The sequence below is a fragment of the Danio aesculapii genome, chromosome 2, assembly GCF_903798145.1.
Source record: "Danio aesculapii chromosome 2, fDanAes4.1, whole genome shotgun sequence".
NCBI classification, from domain to species: domain Eukaryota; kingdom Metazoa; phylum Chordata; class Actinopteri; order Cypriniformes; family Danionidae; genus Danio; species Danio aesculapii.
This window is the reverse complement of record NC_079436.1, coordinates 24,066,115-24,088,958: the sequence shown is the minus strand read 5'-3', so window position 1 is coordinate 24,088,958 and position 22,844 is coordinate 24,066,115. Positions and strand designations below refer to the sequence as shown.

Below are 22,844 nucleotides of genomic sequence, written 5' to 3'. Positions count from 1 at the left end.
GGTCAAAATTATTAGCCCCTTTAAGTTATATATTTTTTCGATAGTCTACAGAACAAACCATCGTTATACAATAACTGGCGTAATAACGCTGACTTACCAAATTAACCTAGTTAAACCTCTAAGTGTCACTTTAAGCTGTATAGAAGTGTCTGGAAAAATATCTAGTCAAATATTACGTACTGTCATAATGGCAAAGATCAAATAAATCAATTATTAGAAATGAGTTATTAAACTATTATGTTTAGAAATGTCTTGACATTTTTTTCTCTCCATTAAACAGAAATTGGGGAAAAAATAAACAGGGGGGCTTATAATTCTGACTTCAACTGTATGTTAACAAAATTATCTTAATGTCATTAACTGATACCAACTGGAACATGCACCAAAACACTAGCAAACAATACAACAATTAAGCAGCACCTTCAAAACAATCTCAGGCAGACTGATGGGATAAGAAACAAAAAAGAATGACAAAGAATGACAATGATTACAGAAAGAAAATATTTACAGAGACATTGTTAAAATCTAAGGAAGGGGCCCCAGATTTTATCCAAATCTAGCCAAATCTAGACAAACATAACCATTTCAGCTAACCATTTTAAAAATACTTAGAGGGGTCGTGGATTTCAACTCCATCAGAATCACTCTCTTGGCCAGCAACTGCATTGTACTTAACTTCAGTGGGCAAGCAGTCTTGACCCATAGGGCAAAATGGTTGTGGCCATATGAAATGACATTTTCTCATGTGTTGATGGGTTGTTTTATCTGTTATTTCTTTAGGAGCGTCAGGGTATTATCAAATATTGGTTGGATAACCTCCGAGCCAAACAGGGCGAGGCTCTTCATAATATCCACTTCCTGGAGGGTCAACCAATCAGTAGATAACTTTTTTTGCTTCTAAAGCAATGGTCTCAAACTCAATATCCTGGAGGGCCACAGCTCTGCAGTTTAGCTCCAACAGCCTCCAACTCACACCTGCCTATGCCTCATTCACACTAGCAGTCACTTTGTTGCTCTGGGTTGCGATCTGCTGCAAATGCAAGGGTGTGTACAGGCCCGGATTAAGAATTCAGAGGCCCCTGGGCACAATGTCTTGAAGGCCCCCTACCAGGCTGCACCCCTATAGTTTGAATTAAAAAATAAGATTAATACAATATTTTTTAAATAAAATTAATCTATAATGTGTTACCCGCATTAAAATAAATGATATACAGTACATATATTTATAGTCTACAAAGATTTAACTTATTTTTAAATCATTTAAAGCATACTTAAAAAAATACTAATTCAACTAGTGAAAATTAGTGGATTTTAATATACTTGTTCAAGTTCACTGAAGCAGTACTAAAAAATTATATTTAAGTGTATTTTTAATCTATAACTTCTACAAACTTATAATGCATATGATTTGGATATAACACCTCTCCAATCCAGTTCTATGAGTCCTCCATAATACACACACTTATTAATGATTCCTACTTGTCTTCCTTGTGATGAAGAGTAGGCAAAATCAGATATGTAGTGGGGGAAAAAAAGAAGAACCTGTCAGATGCTGGATTCGAACTGGGTTTATGATCGATCATGTCAAAACATGTTACCATTCGCTTTATGAGCTACACCACTCACGCTGCTGTCATTTGCGCTCTTTACTTATGTTGTCACTGCCAATCAAACGGTGATGGGTGTGAATCACTCAGCTAGCTTATTCCAACGAGGTGTGCTATTTGCACTTAGCCTAAATAGACACTCTAAAATCCGCATTTTTCCCCCCTTGCAGGGACCCCAAGTGCGCACGGGTCCCTGGGCCTGTGCCCATAATGCTCATTGGTTAATCTGGCCCTGGGTGTGTAGGTCTACAGCACAGAGAATGCAACCAGCCTCTGATTGAGCTGAGAGAGGATCACGTGAGCTCTACTGGTGCGCCTATTGGCTATTGCTCAAGAAAGTCGCTCTTCATTTGCATAAAGTTAAAAGATTCTCGACTTTGTCGCGTTGATAGACACACCCACCTGGTCGCCAATGGCCTGGTCCGTCTACGCTGGACCCACCTGGTCGCCTGCCACCTGGTCCATCTACGCTGTCACTTGCGTAGACGGAGGTCGCCGGAAGTCACTGTACATTGAAATAACCGGTCCCTTATCCTATGCCACAAGTCACTCGTAATGTAAATAAGGCTTTAATCGTCTCTAGTTGTCTTGAACATCTTGATTAGTTGGATCAGCTGATTATTGATTAGGATTGAAGCAGAACTGTGCAGAGCTGCGGTCCTTCAGGAATCGAGTATGAGACCTATGTTCTAAAGTGTTTTGGTTTTAGTTTAAGAATATTTCATTATTTTTGCCCAAAATCAGATCAAATTTTTGTTTTTCTGTTAGTACCAGAGCTTATTGCCAGGCGTGTGATTCTTCAAACATTCCCCCTTCACGAGCAGAGAATCTTGAACCAGTTGATGACGTCCTGGGTTCAGGCTGTCTGCGAGCGGCAACCTCTAGGTGAGAACGACTACGCATTTGCCAATATGCACAAGACTCAACAACTTTTAGTTATTCTAAGGGCTTGTGTAATGAGATTCCTCCTGGCTAAGGCTCTTCCTTTAGCAAACAGACTCATGTGTATCTACCTTCTTTCTACAGCGCAGACTGCTTTGCTGTAAGCAAATATGAGGCGCTACAGTGTGAATTCTGAATAAGACACTACCAGTTGATACATGTCTTGTTATGTGTGATTAGATTTCCTCCCTTATAGGGAAAGTATGATTCATGTTTAAGCTATGAAGGTTTGCTGTACTGCTGTTCAGACATTATTTATTTTACATCTTATGTACAGCCAATGTCACAACAGGCCTTGAACATGTTTTGCTAGATAATAAAATCCACAGATTCTTTCTGTAAAACTAATTTTACATTTAAAAATTGTGCAAATGTGCCCAATTTACTTTCCTACATTGCCTTTTTTTCTGACAGATGATGTTTGTGATTATTTTGGAGTGAAGATCGCCATGTACTTTGCATGGTTGGGTTTTTACACCAACTCTATGCTGTATCCAGCAGTGATTGGCTTTCTGCTCTGGATGTTTGCTGAGTCTGATCAGGCAGGTTGCTTTTTTATCTTGATATCACAGTCCTACACTTCAAGAATGGAAGTATACAAGAGTTATTTTCAGGCATGTTTTTTTTTTTATCACCAACCCTTATTTCTTTTAATATGCAGACAAGTCAGGATATCTGCTGTGTGGTATTTGCCATTTTCAATGTGGTCTGGGCAACACTGTTCCTGGAGAGGTGGAAGCGGCAGGAAGCAGAGCTGGCGTATAAGTGGGGAACGCTGGACACACCAGCAGAATCTCTAGAGGAACCGCGGCCACAGTTTCGGGTATGCTGATATCCTTTTTTATGTAACCTTGTTTTCTTAGACACAAAGGGCCAGATATACAAAACAGGGCAATTAGTGTTGGAGCGCTGCCCTACAAAAGCGCCAGTGGGAGTGTGAAGATCTGTGGATGATCTAATGATAACGCACAAATTAAAACACTCAGACAGAGAACTTAATTTACATAATGACCAACTAATCTACCAAGAGCTGCACAAATTAAATCGCAAACAAGCAGAGTCATGTATGATAATAAGATACGGGTAATCTACTAACAACACAGATGCTGAATTTTAAGACAATAGCATAAGTAGCATCAGTGGTGGTTCCCAAAGTGGGGGTCGTGAGACAATGACAGGGGGTCACTAAATTTTATTAAACTGAATACAATATTTTAACCATAAACCACAGAAGATAAATATAGTAGTTTTTAATAGTAAAAAACAACAACATGCAAACGAAAAGAATCTGTGTGTTTAAGTTAGATTAACAAAACAGTAATAATTTCAGCTGCAACAGATAGATTTTTATAGGACCAGGTTAAACTTTCTGACACCGTTATGGCAACCAAATACATCAAAAGGGCGTCACGGTGGTGCAGTGGGTAGCACAATTGCCTCCCATTTGCTCCCGTTTCCCCCACAGGTCCAAAGATGTGGTATAGGTGAATTGGGTAAGCTAAATTGTCGGTAGTGAATGTGTGTGTATGGATGTTTCTCAGTGATGGGTTGCAGCTGGAAGGGCATCCGTTGCGTAAAACATATGCTGGATAAGTTGGCGGTTCTTTCCGCTGTGGTGACCCCAGATAAATAAAGGGAGTGAGCCGAAAAGAAAATGAATGAATGAATGAATGAAATACATAAAAAATAAATACAGGCCACAACTGAATATTGAGAATGATCTGTGATTAGTGGTCTCCAAAATTAAACCAAGAAAACACTGTGCTGAAAACATTGTGTTTACCAGTATCCAGTTACACATTACTGTCCGAAATGGGAAAAAAAATTGTTTTTACTCTCTGATAGTCAAAACCATTTTTAAAAAATTCTGGAAACAGTGTTTAATGTAAATTTGGACCACGAGTCCACATACATGGACATAATTTTTCTCTAAAAGTACATCATATTAAAAGATGATACTTAGATTTTTATTCTAATTAGGTTCCAATAAGCCCAAATAGCAAAGAGAAATAAAAAATGCATGTAAAAAAACACCTTGGGCCTTAAGAAGCTTACAATTCAGTAGGAAGAATCACCTAACTATGTTCACAACCAGAGAATTGGAGAATTGATATAGGACATAGTGTAAGATTATGTGTTTGAAAGGAGTTTTCTCACATTAATCTGCATTAATCATTGTAAAAACATGTCAAATACAATTTCCTTGTCAACTTAAATGTTTATTTGTAGTGTGAAATGAAAAAAAAAAGACTTGATAAACAAAGAATATGAAGGAGAGAATGGTTGCTTGCTGAAGCCATACTTGCGTATGTTCTGCTGCAGGTCTGTTAGTATATCCAGTCGCATACTATCTGTGCTAAACAGTATGTAAAAAAGAAAAAAGAACTAGTGTGTGCCGAATAGTAGTATGTGGAAATGATTATTGGAAAGTTGCAATACGTATCTTAAGCTCTGAAATTTGAAGAGGGTATATGCAGAAGTTTGCAGAAGCATTTTTTCAGTAACCCTGGTCAAATGCTTGCGGTGAACAGTATGCCAAAATCGGCTTATTAAAGGTCTGTTTTCTTTAAAAATTTACGATCTTCACCGCCTGATTTATATACGATTTAAAGTAGGCCTCAGGATGTACAACAAGCACTGCATTATAGTAAATGTTTTGGGCCATGTCTTTAAAATATGAAAATTTATTTTACCCCAGTATTTTTTTTAATGGGGGGGTAGTAAGGGTGCGCAGTGGGTAGCACTGTCGCCTCACAGCATGAAGGTTGCTGGTTTGTGCCTCGGCTGGATCAGTTGGTATTTCTGTGTGGAGTTTGCGGAGGTTCTCTCTGTGTTTGCGTGGGTTTCCTCTGGGTGCTCTGGCTTCCCCCACAACCCAAAGACATGTGTGGTAGGAGAATTTGTGTAAGCTAAATTCTTCATAGTGTATGTCTGTTTATCCCGGTCCTTCAAATTGGGAGTTGAGCGTTGGGCTAACAACTAACCTCATAAAAAATTTATGTTACAAAAAACCAACATTGTGCAGCTGAATATCAACTTCGATATAAATGGCCATGGGAGTAAGAAAGTTAGTATTTTCAATAGACTTTCTGCTCTAGCCTGCTGATTGAGTGTGTAGTATGTTCCACGTTTGCCTGCTGTTCTGCTGCACACTCAAAAGTATGTAGAAATTATTTTTCTTCACAAAAAGAGTAAGCCATAGACTTACTCTATGTCCTATGTCTATGTCACTCATGTGAACAGGCATCAGTTAGCATCGGATTTCTGGCATGTCTTTTTATATCCATCCATATTTGAAGATTGGGGTTAAAATGATGTACCTGGAATCAGTACTGTAAATCCCATTGGATGATCTATTTCCATACTCTAATATCATTTTTCATTAGACAGGAAAACACCTTTGAACACAAATGTAATAATTTGACCAGACCCAAAAACAACAATATAAATAACACACCTTTTCATTGCTAATTTTTCACTGCATGTCTTTTGTAATTCCTGACTGTAGTTTTTAATGCCAAAAGAAGGTTTGCACTGCTCCATGTTTTTTGTTGTTGTAAATCTGTCCCAAAATGAATTCTTACACTGTAAAACCCAAAAAGTTAAGGTAACTCAAACCATTTGAGGAAACCGATTGGAACAAACCATTTGAGTTCAAAAACTAATCCTAATGAGTACAGTAAAACTTAATCCATTTGAGTAAAAGAAGCAGTTTGAGGACAGTAAAATCCAATAAATAAAGAGAACTCAAATCAACTAAGTACTGTAAAACTCAATAAGTTAAGGTAACTCAAACATTCGAGGAAACCGATAGCTACAAACCATTTGAGTTAAAAAACTAATCTAAATGAGTACTATGAACTTACTCCATTTAAGTTGAAGTAATGAGGTATTTAATTAACTCATTACCTTCAACAACAAGTTCAAAACTCTTTTCAAATGAGTAGAATTAACTTTGTCAATTTTGAGTTAAATACATTTCATTTGATAAAGTTTTACAATGTAGTTATGTCTATAGATTAAATAGCTTTTCACTGTTTAAATAAACCTCTGAACTAAACTGTCATTTCTGCCTGCCTTTTCAACATGTGCATCAGGGAATAAAGCGTCACAGTCCAGTAACAGGCTGTGAGGAGTTTTACTATCCGCCCTGGAAGAGGAGAATGTTCCGCTGGTTTGTCAGCTTTCCCATCTGCATCCTCTGTCTCTGCTTTGTCTGCTTGGCCATGTTCATCTGCCTGGAACTACAGGTAGGAGCTCTCACGTTTCACAACTTGCAGCTACAGGTTCCTTGACATAACTTCAATATAAAACATTTTCCCTTAAATACTCATGATTTCACCTCTCTTGTAGGAATTTGTGATGGAAACAAAAGAGTTTCCAAGCATATGTAGATTCATTCCAAAAATCCTTCTGGCTGTAACTGTTACTGTATGTGATGAAGTGTACAAGAAGATAGCTCTCTGGCTCAATGACATGGGTAAGGCCTAAATGAGTTTATTACTAAAAGAAGCGCATATTAAATATTCTTTATAATATGTGTGTGCCGCTGAATTTAGCGTGAAATATAATTTGGGTCGTTAAATTTTCTGTCCTGTTTTGACCCCCTCATTAAAACACATTATTTGAATAGGTGTGGCTACTGGTAGGTGTTGAATAGGGTGTCAGTAAACACCCACTGGTAAAACTGGCTACCAGTTTTGCATATTTTGTTAGGTCAGCTGTGTGCCCACTGGATTAAACTTCTGCATGTGTGTTTGACAGCTTATGTCCTTCATAGAATGATGCTGTTGAGATTAAGGTCAAAAATGCATACTCAGTATATATCAAATGATCTGCAATGACATGCAAGCATGTAGAAAACCTGCAATAAAACAGTTACTCACACATGTGGTGTGATATGACAATTGTATTCATGTATAATCAGCACAGCATCATCTTAGTTTCACTCCATCTAAAAATATATTCTATTCTTTTCCCCGCTTTTGCACAAAAAGTGCCTCAATATTGGCAGACCAGATTCCAAATTAGCTTGTTTTAAATTTAGACTAATAAGAAAAAGTCTTGAGTTCTGAAATGGAAAGGATGTTTTTTAATAGTACTGTGACTACAATTATAGCACAAAAGATCAATGAAATGTTGATTTCTCAGTTTTATGACCCTTTAATTCTTGGTTATTTCAATGCTTGTCTGTCCCTCAGTGTCATCTGTTTGTTCTTTTTTAACAGAAAACTACAGACTTCAAAGCACGTATGACAACAATCTCATCCTCAAGACTGTTTTTGTAAGTTTAATGAACTGAGGGATACACTCAGTGGCCACTTTATTAGGTACACCTTACTAGTACCGGGTTGGACTCCCTTTTGCATTCAGAACTGCCTTAATCTGTCGTGACCATAAATTCAACAAGGTACTGGAAATATTCCTCAGAGATTTTGGTCCATATTGACATGATAGCATCACGCAGTTGCTGCAGATCTATGATGCGAATCTCCCGGTCCACCACATCCCAAAGGTGCTCTATTGGATTGAGAACTGGGACTGTGGAGGCCATTTGAGTACAGTGAACTCATTGTCATGTTCAAGAAACCAGTCTGAGGTGATTCACGCTTAATGATATGGCGCGTTATCCTGCTGGAAGTAGCCATCAAAAGAAGGGTACACTGTGGTCATAAAGGGATGGACATGGACAGCAACAACACTCAGGTAGGCTGTGGCATTGACACTATGCTCAATTGGTACTAATGGGCCCAAAGTGTGCCAAGAAAACATCCCCCACACCATTACACCACCACCAGCCTGAACTGTTGATACAATACAGGATGAATCCATGCTTTCATGTTGTTGATGCCAAATTCTGACCCTACCATCAGAATGTCGCAGCAGAAATCGAGACTCGTCAGACTAAGCAACATTTTCCCAAACTTCTATTGTCCAATTTTGGTGAGCCTGTGCGAATTGTAGCCTCAGTTTCCTGTTTTTAGCTGACAAGAGTGGCACTCGATGTGGTCTTCTGCTGCTGTAGCCCATCTGCCTCAAGGTTTAACGTGTTGTGTGCGTTCGAAGATGCTCTTCTTCATACCTCGATTGTAACAAGTGGTTATTTGAGTTACTGTTGCCTTTCCATCAGCATTAACGAGGCTATTTTTCTCTGACCTTTGGCATCAACAAGGCAATTACACCCACAGAACTACCGCTCACTGAATATTTTCTCTTTTTCAGACCATTCTTTGTAAACCCTAGAGATGGTTGTGCGTGAAAATCCCAGTAGATCAGCAGTTTCTGAAATATTCAGACCAGCCCGTCTGGCACCAACAACCATGCAATCAAAGTCACTTAAATCACTTTTCTTCCCCATTCTGATGCTTGGTTTGAACCACGTTTGACCATGTCTACATGCCTGAACGTATTGAGTTGCTGCAATATGATTGGCTGATTAGAAATTTGCGTTAACGAGCAGTTGGACAGGTGTACCTAATAAAGTGGCCAGTGAGTGTATATAAAGAATGCATTAGTGCAACGTATAATGTGTGTGTGTCTATAATGGTTAAATAATGTGTTCTGCATTTTAAAGTTTCAGTTCATAAATTCTTACCTCAGCCTTTTCTACATTGGATTTTATCTCAAAGACATGGAACGGTTAAAAGAGGTAATATACAGAAGACAAAGTAATATTAAAGCATCAAAGTGTTAAGCATAAATCAAGCAAAAAAAACACTCTCTTTAATTCACAGATGCTAGCAACGTTATTGATCTTCCGCCAATTTCTACAAAATATAAAAGAAGTGTTACAGCCATATCTCTACGAGCACCATAAATTAGGTGCTCTGAGGACGTTATGGGACTTGATTCAAACCATGTTCCTGAACTATAGTCATTTGATAGTGCAAAGGATACGCCTGACTTGCCAGGCCAGTCTGGACATGAATAAAAATGGCACACCTCCAGAGCAATCAGAGAAGAGAGAGAGGAGGAGTTTAATTGCCAGCTACAGAGTCCCCAAAACAGAGGAAGTGGATGATGATGCTGGTTTGAAGCACAGAAAGGTCAGCTTCACAGAGAAGGTGGAATACAAAGACAAAGCTGTGGAAGAGCCAACACAAGGCAGCCCCCAGGACGATGACAGTCCTACCCTTGTGGAAGAAGGAATGGATCCATCCTTGATATTTGATATACGCGATGATGAAGATGATGATGATGATGATGATGATGATGATGACAGAGGAATAGACGATTCTGCTAGTAAATCCCAAAGAAGAAAGGGTAAGGCTGCTGCTGGGGAGAACAGCAGTATGGAGAAGAAAATGTCCTGGATGGATCCTCCAGAGGAGACAGGATCTACTGTTTTGACTCAACCGGAGATTGAAAGCTGCATGCTAATTTACGAGGTCTGTATTGTTCACCAATCATGTCCATTATATTGTAAATATATACAGCAGGGAAAATAAGTATTGAACACATCATGTTTTTTTTCCTGGGAATAACATTTCTAATGGAGCTGTTGACATGGAATTGAACCAGATTTTGGTAAAAACCCCAAACAATACAAACATAAAAATAAAAATAAAACAAAACAAAATAAATTTGGAAAATGAGTTATGTGTAATAACAATGGAATGACACAAGGATAATGTACTGAAACATATTTAATACTTCATATAAAAGGCTTTTTGATGATGGCAGCTTAAAGGCGCCTCTAAGACTTCAACAGTGTAAAAATCTTGATGGTTCTGTGGGTCTTGTCTATCAAATCTGATCTTTATTTTGTATTTTATATTGAATTCAAGTCAGGTGGTTGGCAGGGCCATTCTACAGCTTGATTTTCTTTCTCTGAAAGCATTTTAGATTTTCCTTGACTGTGTTTTGGATCATTGTCTTGCACCTTGGTTTTATCTTCATATAGATGTTTATCTAATATAGATGTTGGACTGAAGCAGCTAATACTCATTTACAATGAGGAAGGGGAGAGGGTTGCTGAATAACTACTGAGAGATTTCAGAGCTTTCACTACATTTCTACACCTTCCTTTCTTCGTGTGTTCAATACTTTTTCCCAGAATCATTTCATTTTATTAGGTATAACTTAATTTGTAAACTAATAAGATTTGTCTTCTTTTCATATATGGATTTCTTGGTTGTTACCAACATCTGGGGAAAATTTCAAGTCAACGGCACCTTTAAAAAATGGTGACGTGTTCAATGCTTATCCCCCCCCCCCCACCCGCTTTATATATATCAAAATATAGCTCATAAAGCCAGATTTACTAACAGCTTCCATCCATAAATAGAAACCCTGTTTTGTGTAAAAAGAACAAATATAGTCAGGATTTACCAAAGAGTAGCTGCAAACAATTAGCATTAAAAAGGCATGTACAGCAGTGGCAACTGGTGTAATGAAAGTAAGAACAGCAACATAATTACTGCCTTTATTGCCTAATTGTGAACACTTAATTATTTCTGCCATTTAATTATAATGTAGTTCTACGTTTTTTAATATTGGTTACTAAACTTCTCTCCTTAAAATATTAATTGAACTGTTATTTGTTTATTTGGCCCAAAATGGGGCCATATTATTTAACATTTTTAAGTCTATCCACTTTTTGCTGATTTATTTTGTATTCATAAATAAGCAAAAGCAAAACTAGCTGTCCAACCTTGATATATTTGTCTTCCAGCATTTTATTAACTGGCTTTTTATAGTCAGTGTGACAGATGATACAGCTATGGATCACCACTGCTTAGTTAATAACGAAACATTCAAATTAAATGATTTTATAGTTTACCACTCTTAAGGGAATTCGAGTTTAATAAGTGAGTGTGATAAGCTGTTTTTTTTTAAAGCAATAGGATGCCAGGCCCTTGAAATAATAAACAGGAAAAAAAAAATTTGGGTGACATGGTGGCTCAGTTGTTAGCACTGTCGCCCCACAGCAAGATGGTCACCTACTCGAGTCCCGGCTCGGTCAGTTGCATTTCTGTGTGGAGTTTGCATGTTCTCCCCATGTTAGTGTGTATGAATGAGTGTGTATGGATGTTTCTTAGTGCTGGGTTGCAGCTGGAAGGGCATCTGCTGTGAAAAACTTATGCTGGATAAGTTGGCGGTTCATTCCACTGTGGCAACCCCTGATGAATAAAGGGATAAAGCTGAAAGAAAATGGATGAATGAAAAAGAAGATTTTACTTCTTAAAACCATAAAAATCTTGCAATGCTAACAAGCTCATGCACAAGAATATTTGTCGAAAATTTATAATTGTCCAATCACATGAGGCCAAAAATACAAAAAACAAAAGCAAAATTGTAGCATCTAGGGAGACGGCCTCTGTGGAGAATTCAATGTGAGCCAATCAGAAAGCAGCAGACTACTTTCACACTTGTTTTGTGGATATCAAGCACATAGGATATTTAGTCTACAAAATACATGCATAAATACACACCAAAACAAAACAGAAAACGTGCCTACAACATGCATATTATAACTAAAATAAGTTTTCAATATATTATGGAATAACTGGATTTTAAATATAACTGGATAAAAGTGCCCCAGTGCTGTCTATTGGTGGGCTGTTATTTATGTGGCTGATATTATTACATTTGTGGACATTTTTCCTTCTGAAACAAAGAAAAGGGGTGGGGAGGGGGTGATTAAATGAATCATGTTGTGAACTATAAGTTATTAGTTAAGTTATTAAATTAATCACATACATGTTCTCCCCGTGTTCGCATGGGTTTTCTCCGGGTGCTCCGGTTTCCCCCACAAGTTCAAAGACATGTGGTAGATGAATTGGGTAAGCTAAAATTATCCGTATTGTATGTGTCATTGAGTGTGTGTGGATATATCCCAGTGATGGGTTGCAGCTGGAAGGGTGTCCGCTGTGTAAAGCATATGCTTGGTAAGTTGGCGGTTCATTCCACTGTGGCGACCCCAGATTAATAAAGGGACTAAGCTGAAGGAAAAATGAATGAATAAATGAATCACATAATGAACTTAACACTCCTATCTGTGGCTTCATTGGATTGCAAATATATGGATATACCCTTTAGTAAATCTGACATTCTGAACACTGATTTACAAATTAATATCAAAACCTCAATTTTCTGATTCTCTGACAGGATACTCTTCAAGATTACCAGGAGATGTTCATACAGTTTGGCTACGTTGTGCTCTTCTCCTCTGCATTTCCTCTGGCAGCTATGTGTGCCCTCATTAACAATATTGTAGAGATCCGAAGTGATGCCTTAAAACTGTGCTCAGGCCTCCAGAGACCCTTTGGGCAAAGGGTTGAAAACATTGGACAGTGGCAGGTGAGGAGATCTATTCAGATTAACTGCTTAGTAAATTATTCACAGCAGGTTATATTTTTTGTTTCGTTTTGTGATCTTTAACTATTGTTTTTTCTTAAATTTTAAACAGACTGCAATGGAGGCGATGGGTCTGATTGCAATAATTGTGAACTGTTACCTTATTGGTCAGTGCGGTCAGCTGCAGCGACTCTTCCCCTGGTTGAGCCCTGAAATGGCCATTGTTTCTGTTGTAGTACTAGAGGTAAGGAAAAAGAAATCTTTTTAAATGGGGCGGGGGGATGGGGGGGGGGGGGTGTTGGGGTGGTTGGTCATTTTAGAATAAGTTGAATTTCTGGAGTGCACCTGTTGTGAATTTTAAAAAAAAATTACATTTCATGCAGTGTGTAACACAGCTTCAAGAGAATGAAAACATCCTGCAGAGTTTTAAATCTAAAAGCGCACTGTAAATAAAGTTATTGTCTGTCAAAGGAAAGAGTTGGTTCAGAGTCACTTAATTAGTCATTTTCCAAATGGATACCAAGCCATTTCATCATGAGTGAAACATTGACCAATCACTTGGTGCACGTGCAGAAATTTAAAGTGAGCCAATCAGAAATTAACAGACTTTCACCCATGCACAGGACAGTCAGTCTACAAAATACATGTATTTACACACCAATAAATAAATAAATAAATAAATAAATAAATAAATAAATAAATAAAAGCACAATGCCAGTCTCATTGTGTGACTAAATCCATTTATCAACATGCTAAGCAAAGCTGCATTTCTTTGATTTAAAATACAGTAAAACATTAATATTTAATATTGTAAACATTATTAGAATTTTAAATAAACATTTTCATGTATTTTAAAAAGCTGTTTATTACTGTGATGTATCATTACTCTTAGTCTTTAGTGTCACATGATTCTTCAGAAAACATTCTTATTAACCAATTTGCCTCTCATAAAACATTTCTTATTATCAATGCTGCAAACAGTTGTGCTACTGCGTTATATTTTGTGGAAACTGGGGAAAAAAATCACTAAGAAAATACTCAAAGGAATCTTTTGTAACAAATTCAAATTTATTTACCATGTTCTTATTGAAAAGGTATTACTTTCTTTTATAACAAGCTAGAGCATATAAGCTGTGTATAAAAAAACTGAAGCATGACTAAGTTGTGTATGATAAATGACATGTAGTACTGAATTTAATCTAACTCTTTTTATTTTATATATATATGGCTTTCAGCACTTTGCAATTCTGCTCAAATATGTAATTCATGTTGCAATTCCTGATGTTCCAAACTGGGTGGCAGATGAAATGGCCAAACTCGAATACCAACGGAGAGAAGCTCTCAAGGTAGCCCAGCGCACACTTCACATAAACAAACAATATTTCACATTATGTTAATGAGTAGATTCACAATATTAGCTGATAGCAATACATTTCCAATTACTGTCTAATTATGACTCAAATACTGAATGTATTTTTAAATGTGAATTTTATAATATCCATATAGTATTATTGTGTATATTAACGACTTGTTTTGTTGAGTTACAGGAATTGTTCACCCAAAAATGAACATTTGCTGTTAAAGGGATAGTTCTAAAATTACAATTCTGTCATCATTCACTCATCCTTTCAAACCTGTTTGAGTTTCTTTCTTCTGATGAACACAAAACATTGTAAGGATTTTGGAAACCAGTAACCATAGACTTTCCTAGTATTTGTTGCTTCTACACTGGATGTCAATGGTTACAGGTTTCAAACAACATTTTCCAACATATTATGTACATCAACATATTGGCGTGTGTGTTCATATAATGGTTTAGAATCACTTGAAAGTGAGTACATTTTTATTTTTGGGTGAACTATCCTCATCCTCAGGTTAACAGACAAGTGTGATTTGTAAAACGCAAGACAATGGCTAACTGAAAAACAAAACAAAACATGCAGGCAAAACAAAATCAGTACTCCTACTGACAATACACTGAGATCTTATGAAGCAAAACAGTCTTTATAAAAAACTAAGCATTGCTTACAGCATTATTACTCTCAAACTCTTAATTAATTACTCTTAATAATCTTAATTGGCAAACAGTCATGACTGAGTCTATTTATGATAAGTGCAGGCGCAAACAAAATCTGATGCTATTTCTTTACTACAGAAGTGGATCATTCATTATCTGATGCATACTGGATAGAGCTAAAAAATTAAAATAAATCTTCTGTGCAAACAGTTTCCGTGCAAATGTCAATCATGCATTATATTATGGTTTTTATTTCTTTATTTTTTTCACATCAGCAACTTGCAGCTATTTCATGGCAAGATTAAAATAGATAAAAGCATATTACATAATAATAACAATGGGGCATATGCACAGCTAGTGTTTTTAACCAATGATAAGGTTCCTTTTACAGCATTGATATTGTAATGTTATTACAATACATTCAGTTAAATAGATTTCAGCAATCATTTAGTTATTCAAGCGTAAAATAATATGTTACCACTAGCGCCGTCAGAATTAGCAGGCAAGCGCAGAAACTCGATTAAAAATAGTGAAGTAAACTGTCATATTTTAAAGACTGTCTGACTGAAAAATCAAAAGTGTGCATTTACAACATAATACAGTATGCGATGATGCAATAACTAAATACTAATGAAGAATTTTACATTAAAAAATTTGATCAACTTTTCAATCTGATAAATGAAAATAATTTTAAATTCTTCCTTGGAACTTTTTAAATTCTTCCTTGGAAGTTTTTATAAAAATCCATCGATGTGCTTTCAGTTTAGAAATCTTTGATACATGAGGTAAGATGAAGCACATCTTACATTTCTGATTTTTTCCGTTTGAATTCTGATCCCTCAGATCTGCTAATAAAGCTCTTTTATAACCCAGGGTCACAACTTAAGTTTAAAGGAGTTGCTACTCCCCACTTATGAAGTCAGTTTCCACCAGACAGTGAAGATTTGACACAGCTTATCTCTGTAGCCTTTCATAATCATTAACTTTTTCTCTAATCTCTAGTTTTTAAACTGATTTTATTCAAATTGTTGTATTTTCTGTTTTACTGTATTGTATGCTTGTTTTGTACAGCACTTTGATAAGTGTAAGCTGAATTTAAATGTGCTCTATTTACCTTATTCTCCGTGTATGAGCGGGCGCAGCCATTTGAATAATTATGGCTCGAGACTTCCGGTCTCATTCACTTCCATTCATTTTTAGACGTTAAAACAGCTCGTTTTGCTGCTCGATGTTGCAAACTGATATTTTCTCATTATATTATTCTACTTTGTCTGTATTGTCATGCAAACACTTGTTTGTAGAGCGAGTAGTTTGACCGTTTTCTGCCGTTTATTATTCCTAGTCATTTCTCCCGTTGGCAGCTGAATCGGAAGTTCAATCGCAAAAACGAGCGCACTTCCGCATTGAAGAATGAGGTCAATAAATTAAAATTACTTTATGTAGTGATGTAGTTAACATATTTCCATACAGGACTGTCTGCCAATACTGTGTGTTATAATGTTGTAGTTCAAGTTCAAGTTCATTTATTTATAAAGCACATTTAAAAACAGTCACAAGACTGACCAAAGTGCTGTACATAAGTCAAAGTAAAATAAAAAGAATACAAAGCATAAAATAAGCCCAGAGAAACGACTAAATAAATGTAAAAATGAAGCAGTTGAAAGGACTATTAAAATAATATTTAAAAGCCAAGCTAAATGGGTATGTTTTTATGTGTGATTTAAAAATAGATCGTGATGGAGCCATTCTAATAGCAAAGGGGCAAAGTGTTCCATAACTGAGGACCTGCCACAGAGAAAGCCCTGTCCCCTCTACTTTTCAGTCTGGACAGAGGAACTAAAAGAAGATTTGGATCACTTGATCTAAGAGATCTTACAGGAGTGAAAATTGCAACAGCTCTGAGAGATTATGAAGGAATTTATATACCAGTAAAAGAACATTAAAATCAATTCTGAATTGGATGCACAGCCAATGGAGGCCCCTTAGAAGAGGTCATCTTTCCTACTATTACAAATGAATCTAGCAGCAGCATTTTGGACCAACTGAAGGCGAGAAATTTGTGATTTTGAAATGCCACAGTAAAGTGTATTGTAGTAGGGTAACCGTGACATGATAAAACCATGTACAGCCATCTCTAGGGTGGTGGGATTTAAGAAATGTTTGACTTTAGACAGCAAGCAAGTTCATAAAAACTGGAGAAAATAACTGAAGTGACATGTTTGTCTAGTTTGAAATGACTCATCAAGGATAATGTTGTAAATAATGTTCAGTTTCTTGGAGTTTTGCTTCTTAAGACCCTAATATATAGTCATTGGTAGTGTGGTAGTCTTTGGTACAAAAGTTTATTTTGCCTGTTTTTTTTTTACCCTAATAACATCTTTTCCTTGTTGACCTGCATTTTCTGACTCGCATAAAATGGTGATTTCAGCTAAAACATTGTAATTTTTTTCTGAATAAAAAATATGACCTACATGCTGGTTGTCCTGAGAAAGCAAATCAGCAGGGTACATTTTGGTTAATTGTCTTTAATAATATGTTGTTTGTGTGTCAGAAACATGAACGTCTCGCTCAGCAGCACCAGCAGCAGAAACGGCGAAAAACCGAACAAGACGAAGAACATCAAAAATTAGCAGAGGAATTGGCCCGACAACAAAGTGACCAAGACAAATCTGATGTTGGTGGCAGTGAAGAGCAACACCACGAAAAAAGCCCAGGGGCCAAGTTCAGCTCCGCAGGAGATAAACTGAAAAGACCCAGCTCCCTTTTAGGCAACAATAACGTAATGAAACTCAAGCAGATAATCCCACTTCAAGGCAAATTCACTTCCACCACTTCCCCTACAAGTGGCGAGGCCAAACTCCCAGGCTTCCTCAAGTTCCTCAAATCACAAGAGGTAAAAAAGGAAGCCGCTGCAGCAGTTGCGTCAACAGCGACGCACGGGAGCCACGAGAAATCACAGTCTCCCAGCAAGTCCTTCAATCCAGGAAAACTCTTCAACTTTGGAAAAGAAAACCAATGCACGGGTGCTGCTTCTGAACAGCAAACCAAACCAGAAGAAGCCTCAAAGGCCACTAATGCACCGCACACCAACAATGACCACAATACTTCATCAGAAGAGCTTCCATCTGAGACTGACAAGGGCGAGAGATCTGACTATGGTAATAATCCCTCAAAAAAACAGTGAATGATGCAACTGTTAATATATAGCACTGATTGTGATGCTTAACATTTGCTTAAAATGTGATAAAGCGACCATGTAGTGAGCTGAACTGCACGTCAAAGATCATTTGAATACAATATATTAATCTGAGATCTCCATATAGTTTACTCACGGAAGGCGGCATGATAAATCACCTGCATGATAAAACCAGTGTAGGCATGAGCAAGCAAGAAGGGACGTTTGAATGAGCACTGTATAACCATAGAAAAAGAATATGTATAGATTTTCTATTTTTCTACGCATTATTATTTTTCTTATATGAATTAGTACATTTGACAATCTAAAAACACTGTATTGTCCTTGCTGGTTTGGATCGTATAATGAGTGTTAACACATAATGCAATAAAATGGAATTACTGTGAAAATAAATTTGAAACGTGTGTCAGACGCCACATATATAATGGAAGCTAATTTTTAGCAGAGGATAAAAAAATAAATGATATATTAATATAAAGGTAATTGCAACTCTCGATCTCAAGTGTTTATCAGAATCGCCTATAGATAATTTTCTTGCCGTTAAAAGTTGTTTTTCCCCTCACAATTTCAAGATATAAAGTTCTAAGGAAAATATGAATTGTGGAATAAAGAGAAAACTGACATTTTTAAACAATTCAGAATTTATACGTCTCTGTTATGAGTTTATAGAATAAAGGTCTGACTTTTTTCTAAGTATTGTTTTTGAAAATACATGCAAGAAACTGATTAAATTAAGATATAAACTTCAAATTGAAAAAAAAATGTGTACATAAAAGTTGAACATTAAAAGCAATTACATTTATTTGCAGCAGGGAAAATAAGGATTGAACACATCATGTTTTTTTACCTGGGAATAAAATCTCTAATGGAGCTGTTGACATGGAATTGAACCAGACTTTGGTAAAAACCCAAACAATACAAACGTAAAAATAAAACAAAACAATCTGAAAAATTAGTTGTGTAATTACAATGAAATGACACAAGGAGAATGTACTGAAACATATTTAATACTTTATATAAAAGACTTGTTTTGGTGATGGCAGCTTAAAGACGCCTCTCATATAGAGAATGAAGTCACATGAATTGTAAAGGTGTGAGTTTTTCATAGACTTCAACAGAGTGTAAAAATCTTGATGGTTCTGTGGGTCTTGTCTATCAAATCTGATCTTTATTTTGTATTTTATATTGGATTCAAGTCAAGTGATTGGCTGGGCCATTCCACAGCTTGATTTTCTTTTTTTGAAAGCATTTGAGAGTTTCCTTGGCTGTATTTTGGATCATTGTCTTGCTGAAATGTTCACCGTTGTTTCATCTTCATCATCCTGCTAATGTAGATGTTGGACTGAAGCAGCTAATATTAATTTACAATGACAAGGGCAGAGGGTTACTGAATAACTACTGAGAGATTTCATTGGCTGTTTGGGCTTTCACTGCCGTTTATACTTTCTATTCTTCATGTGTTCAAAACCTTTTCCCTGCGTCATTTAATTTTATTACACATAATTTTTAAAAGTAATTAGATTTGTTTTCTTTGCATATATGAATTTCTTTGGTTGTTACCAACATCCAGGAAAAATTTCAAAGCAACGGCACCTTTAGAAATATGTTTTCTGAGAAAAATGGTGACGTGTTGAGTACTTACTTTCCCCACTGTACATGTAATTTTTTTTTTTACTTCTGTGCTGGAAACAAGCTTCCATAGTATACACAATGTTACATCACAGCCCTGTTTTTATTACTTTTGTACTGTTCTCATAATACTTTATCTTATAATAAAGTTAATGCACATCTGTTTGCTTTTAAAATAAACCACATTGCTAAAATAAATTGACGCCATACTTCACGACAGATGTTTTCTATTTATTCATTTTATTTTTGATTGTGTGTACTGAGATCATTCGAGAAACAAACAGAAACTGCTCTGATCCGACATCAAACCCTTTGACATGTTCCTAAATCGGATTAGATCCACTAAACTGAACACTGAAAAAAGTCTTTTGGTGGCATTCATTTCTTAGATCGATGACTATTTTAAACAGAAATCCAAAAGCTCTACTACATAGCTGACATTCAAGAGATTGACTTCAAAGCATCTGTCCAGTCAGTCTCAATGAGTGAGAGATTTTCGTCCTTTGAGCATTCGACGCAGGATTACTTCGATCCCACCTGGAGTGCTAATTCTTTTGATCCAGCCGTGGGTCCTCTTTCGTTTGATGTTGCTGGGCTGATATTCTGTCCCGCGTTTGACTGTGCGGACCTGCTGATGGTTCCAGAGTGGCTGCTGAAACGCTCCCTCAACTTTGGGGTTCAGAGTGTTATGCTCAGGTCTTGACCTCGACAGGACAAAACTGAGAGAGCGTAGCTGACTGCAGCTGAATATCGACGAGGGAGCGCCATTCCTGCTGAAAGTGAATGAGAACATAATGTCTAGTATATTACACTTAAGGAAAAAGAAAACAAAAAAAAAAAGTTATTTAAAATAAATGACTAAAATAAAAATGCTTTATAAAGACAAAGGTAAAAAGACCCCTCCAGAAATAAGAAAATGGTACACGACATGTCAAGATGTCTACATGTTCTCTAACTGTAAAAAGCACATAAATTATAGTGAGGCTGCATGATATTGAAAAAAAAAAAAAAGACATTGCGATATTTTATTTTTCTGCGATAAGTATTGTAATATTGAGTATACTTTCACCAGATGAAATTAACGTCTCTATTTGAAAAAAAGAATCATAATTTTAAATGGATTGGGATGATTTTGTAGTTTAGTGCATCTGCATAAAATCAAATAAACCAAATTACCAGCTCTGATAAATACAGTGCAGCAAAGATGCAAATGAAATGCAAGAATTTTATAGTTTTCTGGGAGTCTAGCAGGCAAAACAACTATAAACTAATGTAAAATATCACTGTATAGTCAACATTGTATAAATACAGTTCATGTCTCTTAAAGTTGAAAGCATTGTAATTTCTTGCCTGAATGTTTTAAACTGGCTTGAAATGCGCACAGACCTTAAAAACAAATGCAAAGGATAAACACGTTGGTTAACTTTAGTAAACTTTTGCAGTGAATCCACAAATCACGCATGTTTTCAACAGCTTAAAATCCCAACTCAACATTGCAGATCCTGCGATGCGACTATTGAGGATGGGAACATTGCGATAACGATGCAGCTCTAAATTATAATAGTAATATTGTTTCAATGATTAAAAAGTTTAACTTTATAACTTTGTAATTCATTTAGCAAAATTAAAGTAAAAAAAATTAAGTGACTTATTTCTATAATGTTAGCATTCTACAGAATATCAATGTTGTAAAAGCAGCTTTAGGGGCCGATCACACCGAACGAGAATTTTGCATTGAGAGGCGCCTTTTTAAAAATTATTTACTAACGGCCGCAAGCCTTGTACGCGCTGCTTATGCGCCTCGTGTTTCAACAAAAAAGGCAGTGTGGTGTGCCTCTCATTTTTGGAACGTAAAAATCGCATTCAGTTTGATCGGCCCCTAAGGTCCCAATGAACCGGAAGCTGCGATTACTTTTTTGTTTTTTCATATTGTGATGAATTTCATAAAGAAACAGAATTTTAAATGAGTAAACAGTGGGTGTGGCTTGTTTTTTCTACCATGGGCTGAATGGATGCATTAAAGTAGGCATTTCATTCACTCAGAAAGATCGGGAAAGATGTTTTAGAAGAGTTATTACAATCTAACAGACACCTCCTGCTCAACATTTCTGTTTGTTGTCGAGAACCATCGTGGGCTAGTATGTTAGCCACCCCCATTACCTCAAAATCACATAATCTGACAATTTAACTGAAAACAAACAGGAAGTGCATTTTCAGATTCCACTAACAGATTAGAAAGGTTGTTGCTAAATCAGATACGCTTGAGGCCGAAAGTTAACGATAATTATTTATTGAACTTCTCATTTATTGTATTTTATTAACATCTACTCCTACCCCAACCATCACAATACTGAAAAAATATTAATTATTGTTATACTGTGTTACAAAAATGATGCTATATTGATGCGTATATCCGCAGCTGTATCCTATCTAGACTTTACCGAGTAGAAGGTCAAACTATTTTTTATAATGACATGCACAGATGAATTGTTCACCACAAAACTAGCAATGTGAGCTAACAAAATCATATGGTTAAATTTTGGAGACTTTAAATGTTTTTTTCCTTTATCTTTATATAAAAAGGCTCAATTTATTAGACAACATGATGAATTCATTCGTTTTTCATCTCAAATAAATGTGACTTGATTTAAGAGCGTTTCGAATAATTAAAAACAGGAAGACATCACCTCTTTTTGAAGTGCATGCAACATTTAACGCAATATCAATATGGAATAAGATGTATCCTTACTGAATAATATTTTGACGTATTTCTCCTGAAAAACAAGACAAATACTAGGAAAATATATAGATTTTGCAACAGATGAGGCGATCTCTAGCGCCTGTGGTTACATGTGCCATCAACGAAGCGTTTTTATCAAATGAATATGAAAACTTATTTTCTAGTAAACAAAAATAAGTGTTGCCACATACCAACACAAACTCTGTGCCCCATTAAAGCGCAAAAAAGCTGTTCGTAATGTGTTCATCTCGGCTCCAGCTTCAGTCCGTCAATATCACACCAAAGTCATCACGTGTCTCCTGTCTCTTCCTCTGCTAGTCGAATGGCAGTTTTCAAAACTCAACACTGCTCCCTTTCAGTCAAATCCAGAATTACATATGCGCAGCCCAGCGTTTTATTTAATTACAAACATAT

At 36.4% G+C, this 22,844-nt stretch overlaps 2 protein-coding genes across 4 annotated transcripts in view; one reads left to right on the top strand and one right to left on the bottom strand.

The window, feature by feature from the left end:
• The window catches only part of ano8a (anoctamin 8a), a 30,952-nt gene extending 11,048 nt beyond the window's left edge, over positions 1-19,904 (top strand). For both annotated transcript variants that reach the window (XM_056475569.1, XM_056475578.1), the window contains 13 exons: positions 781-877; positions 2,376-2,492; positions 2,964-3,091; positions 3,211-3,372; positions 6,647-6,799; positions 6,903-7,029; positions 7,778-7,833; positions 9,124-9,198; positions 9,284-9,937; positions 12,660-12,851; positions 12,961-13,092; positions 14,084-14,194; positions 17,417-19,904. In XM_056475569.1, the coding sequence (XP_056331544.1) occupies positions 781-877; positions 2,376-2,492; positions 2,964-3,091; positions 3,211-3,372; positions 6,647-6,799; positions 6,903-7,029; positions 7,778-7,833; positions 9,124-9,198; positions 9,284-9,937; positions 12,660-12,851; positions 12,961-13,092; positions 14,084-14,194; positions 17,417-18,049 (2,637 nt within the window). In that variant the 3' untranslated portion in view covers positions 18,050-19,904. The remainder of the gene's footprint in view (positions 1-780; positions 878-2,375; positions 2,493-2,963; positions 3,092-3,210; positions 3,373-6,646; positions 6,800-6,902; positions 7,030-7,777; positions 7,834-9,123; positions 9,199-9,283; positions 9,938-12,659; positions 12,852-12,960; positions 13,093-14,083; positions 14,195-17,416) is intronic.
• Positions 19,905-19,911: 7 nt separating this feature from the next.
• mrpl34 (mitochondrial ribosomal protein L34) lies at positions 19,912-22,744 on the bottom strand. 2 transcript variants are annotated; one of them, XM_056475587.1, is made up of 2 exons: positions 22,622-22,744; positions 19,912-20,463 (listed from the first exon to the last, which is right to left on the bottom strand). In XM_056475587.1, exons 1-2 carry the CDS (start codon positions 22,675-22,677, stop codon positions 20,169-20,171), a joined length of 351 nt encoding a protein of 116 aa, XP_056331562.1. In that variant the 5' UTR covers positions 22,678-22,744; the 3' UTR covers positions 19,912-20,168. The 2 variants fall into 2 exon arrangements, with proteins under 2 accessions (XP_056331562.1, XP_056331570.1); XM_056475595.1 differs by having other exon boundaries at positions 19,912-20,460.
• Positions 22,745-22,844: the final 100 nt, after the last annotated feature.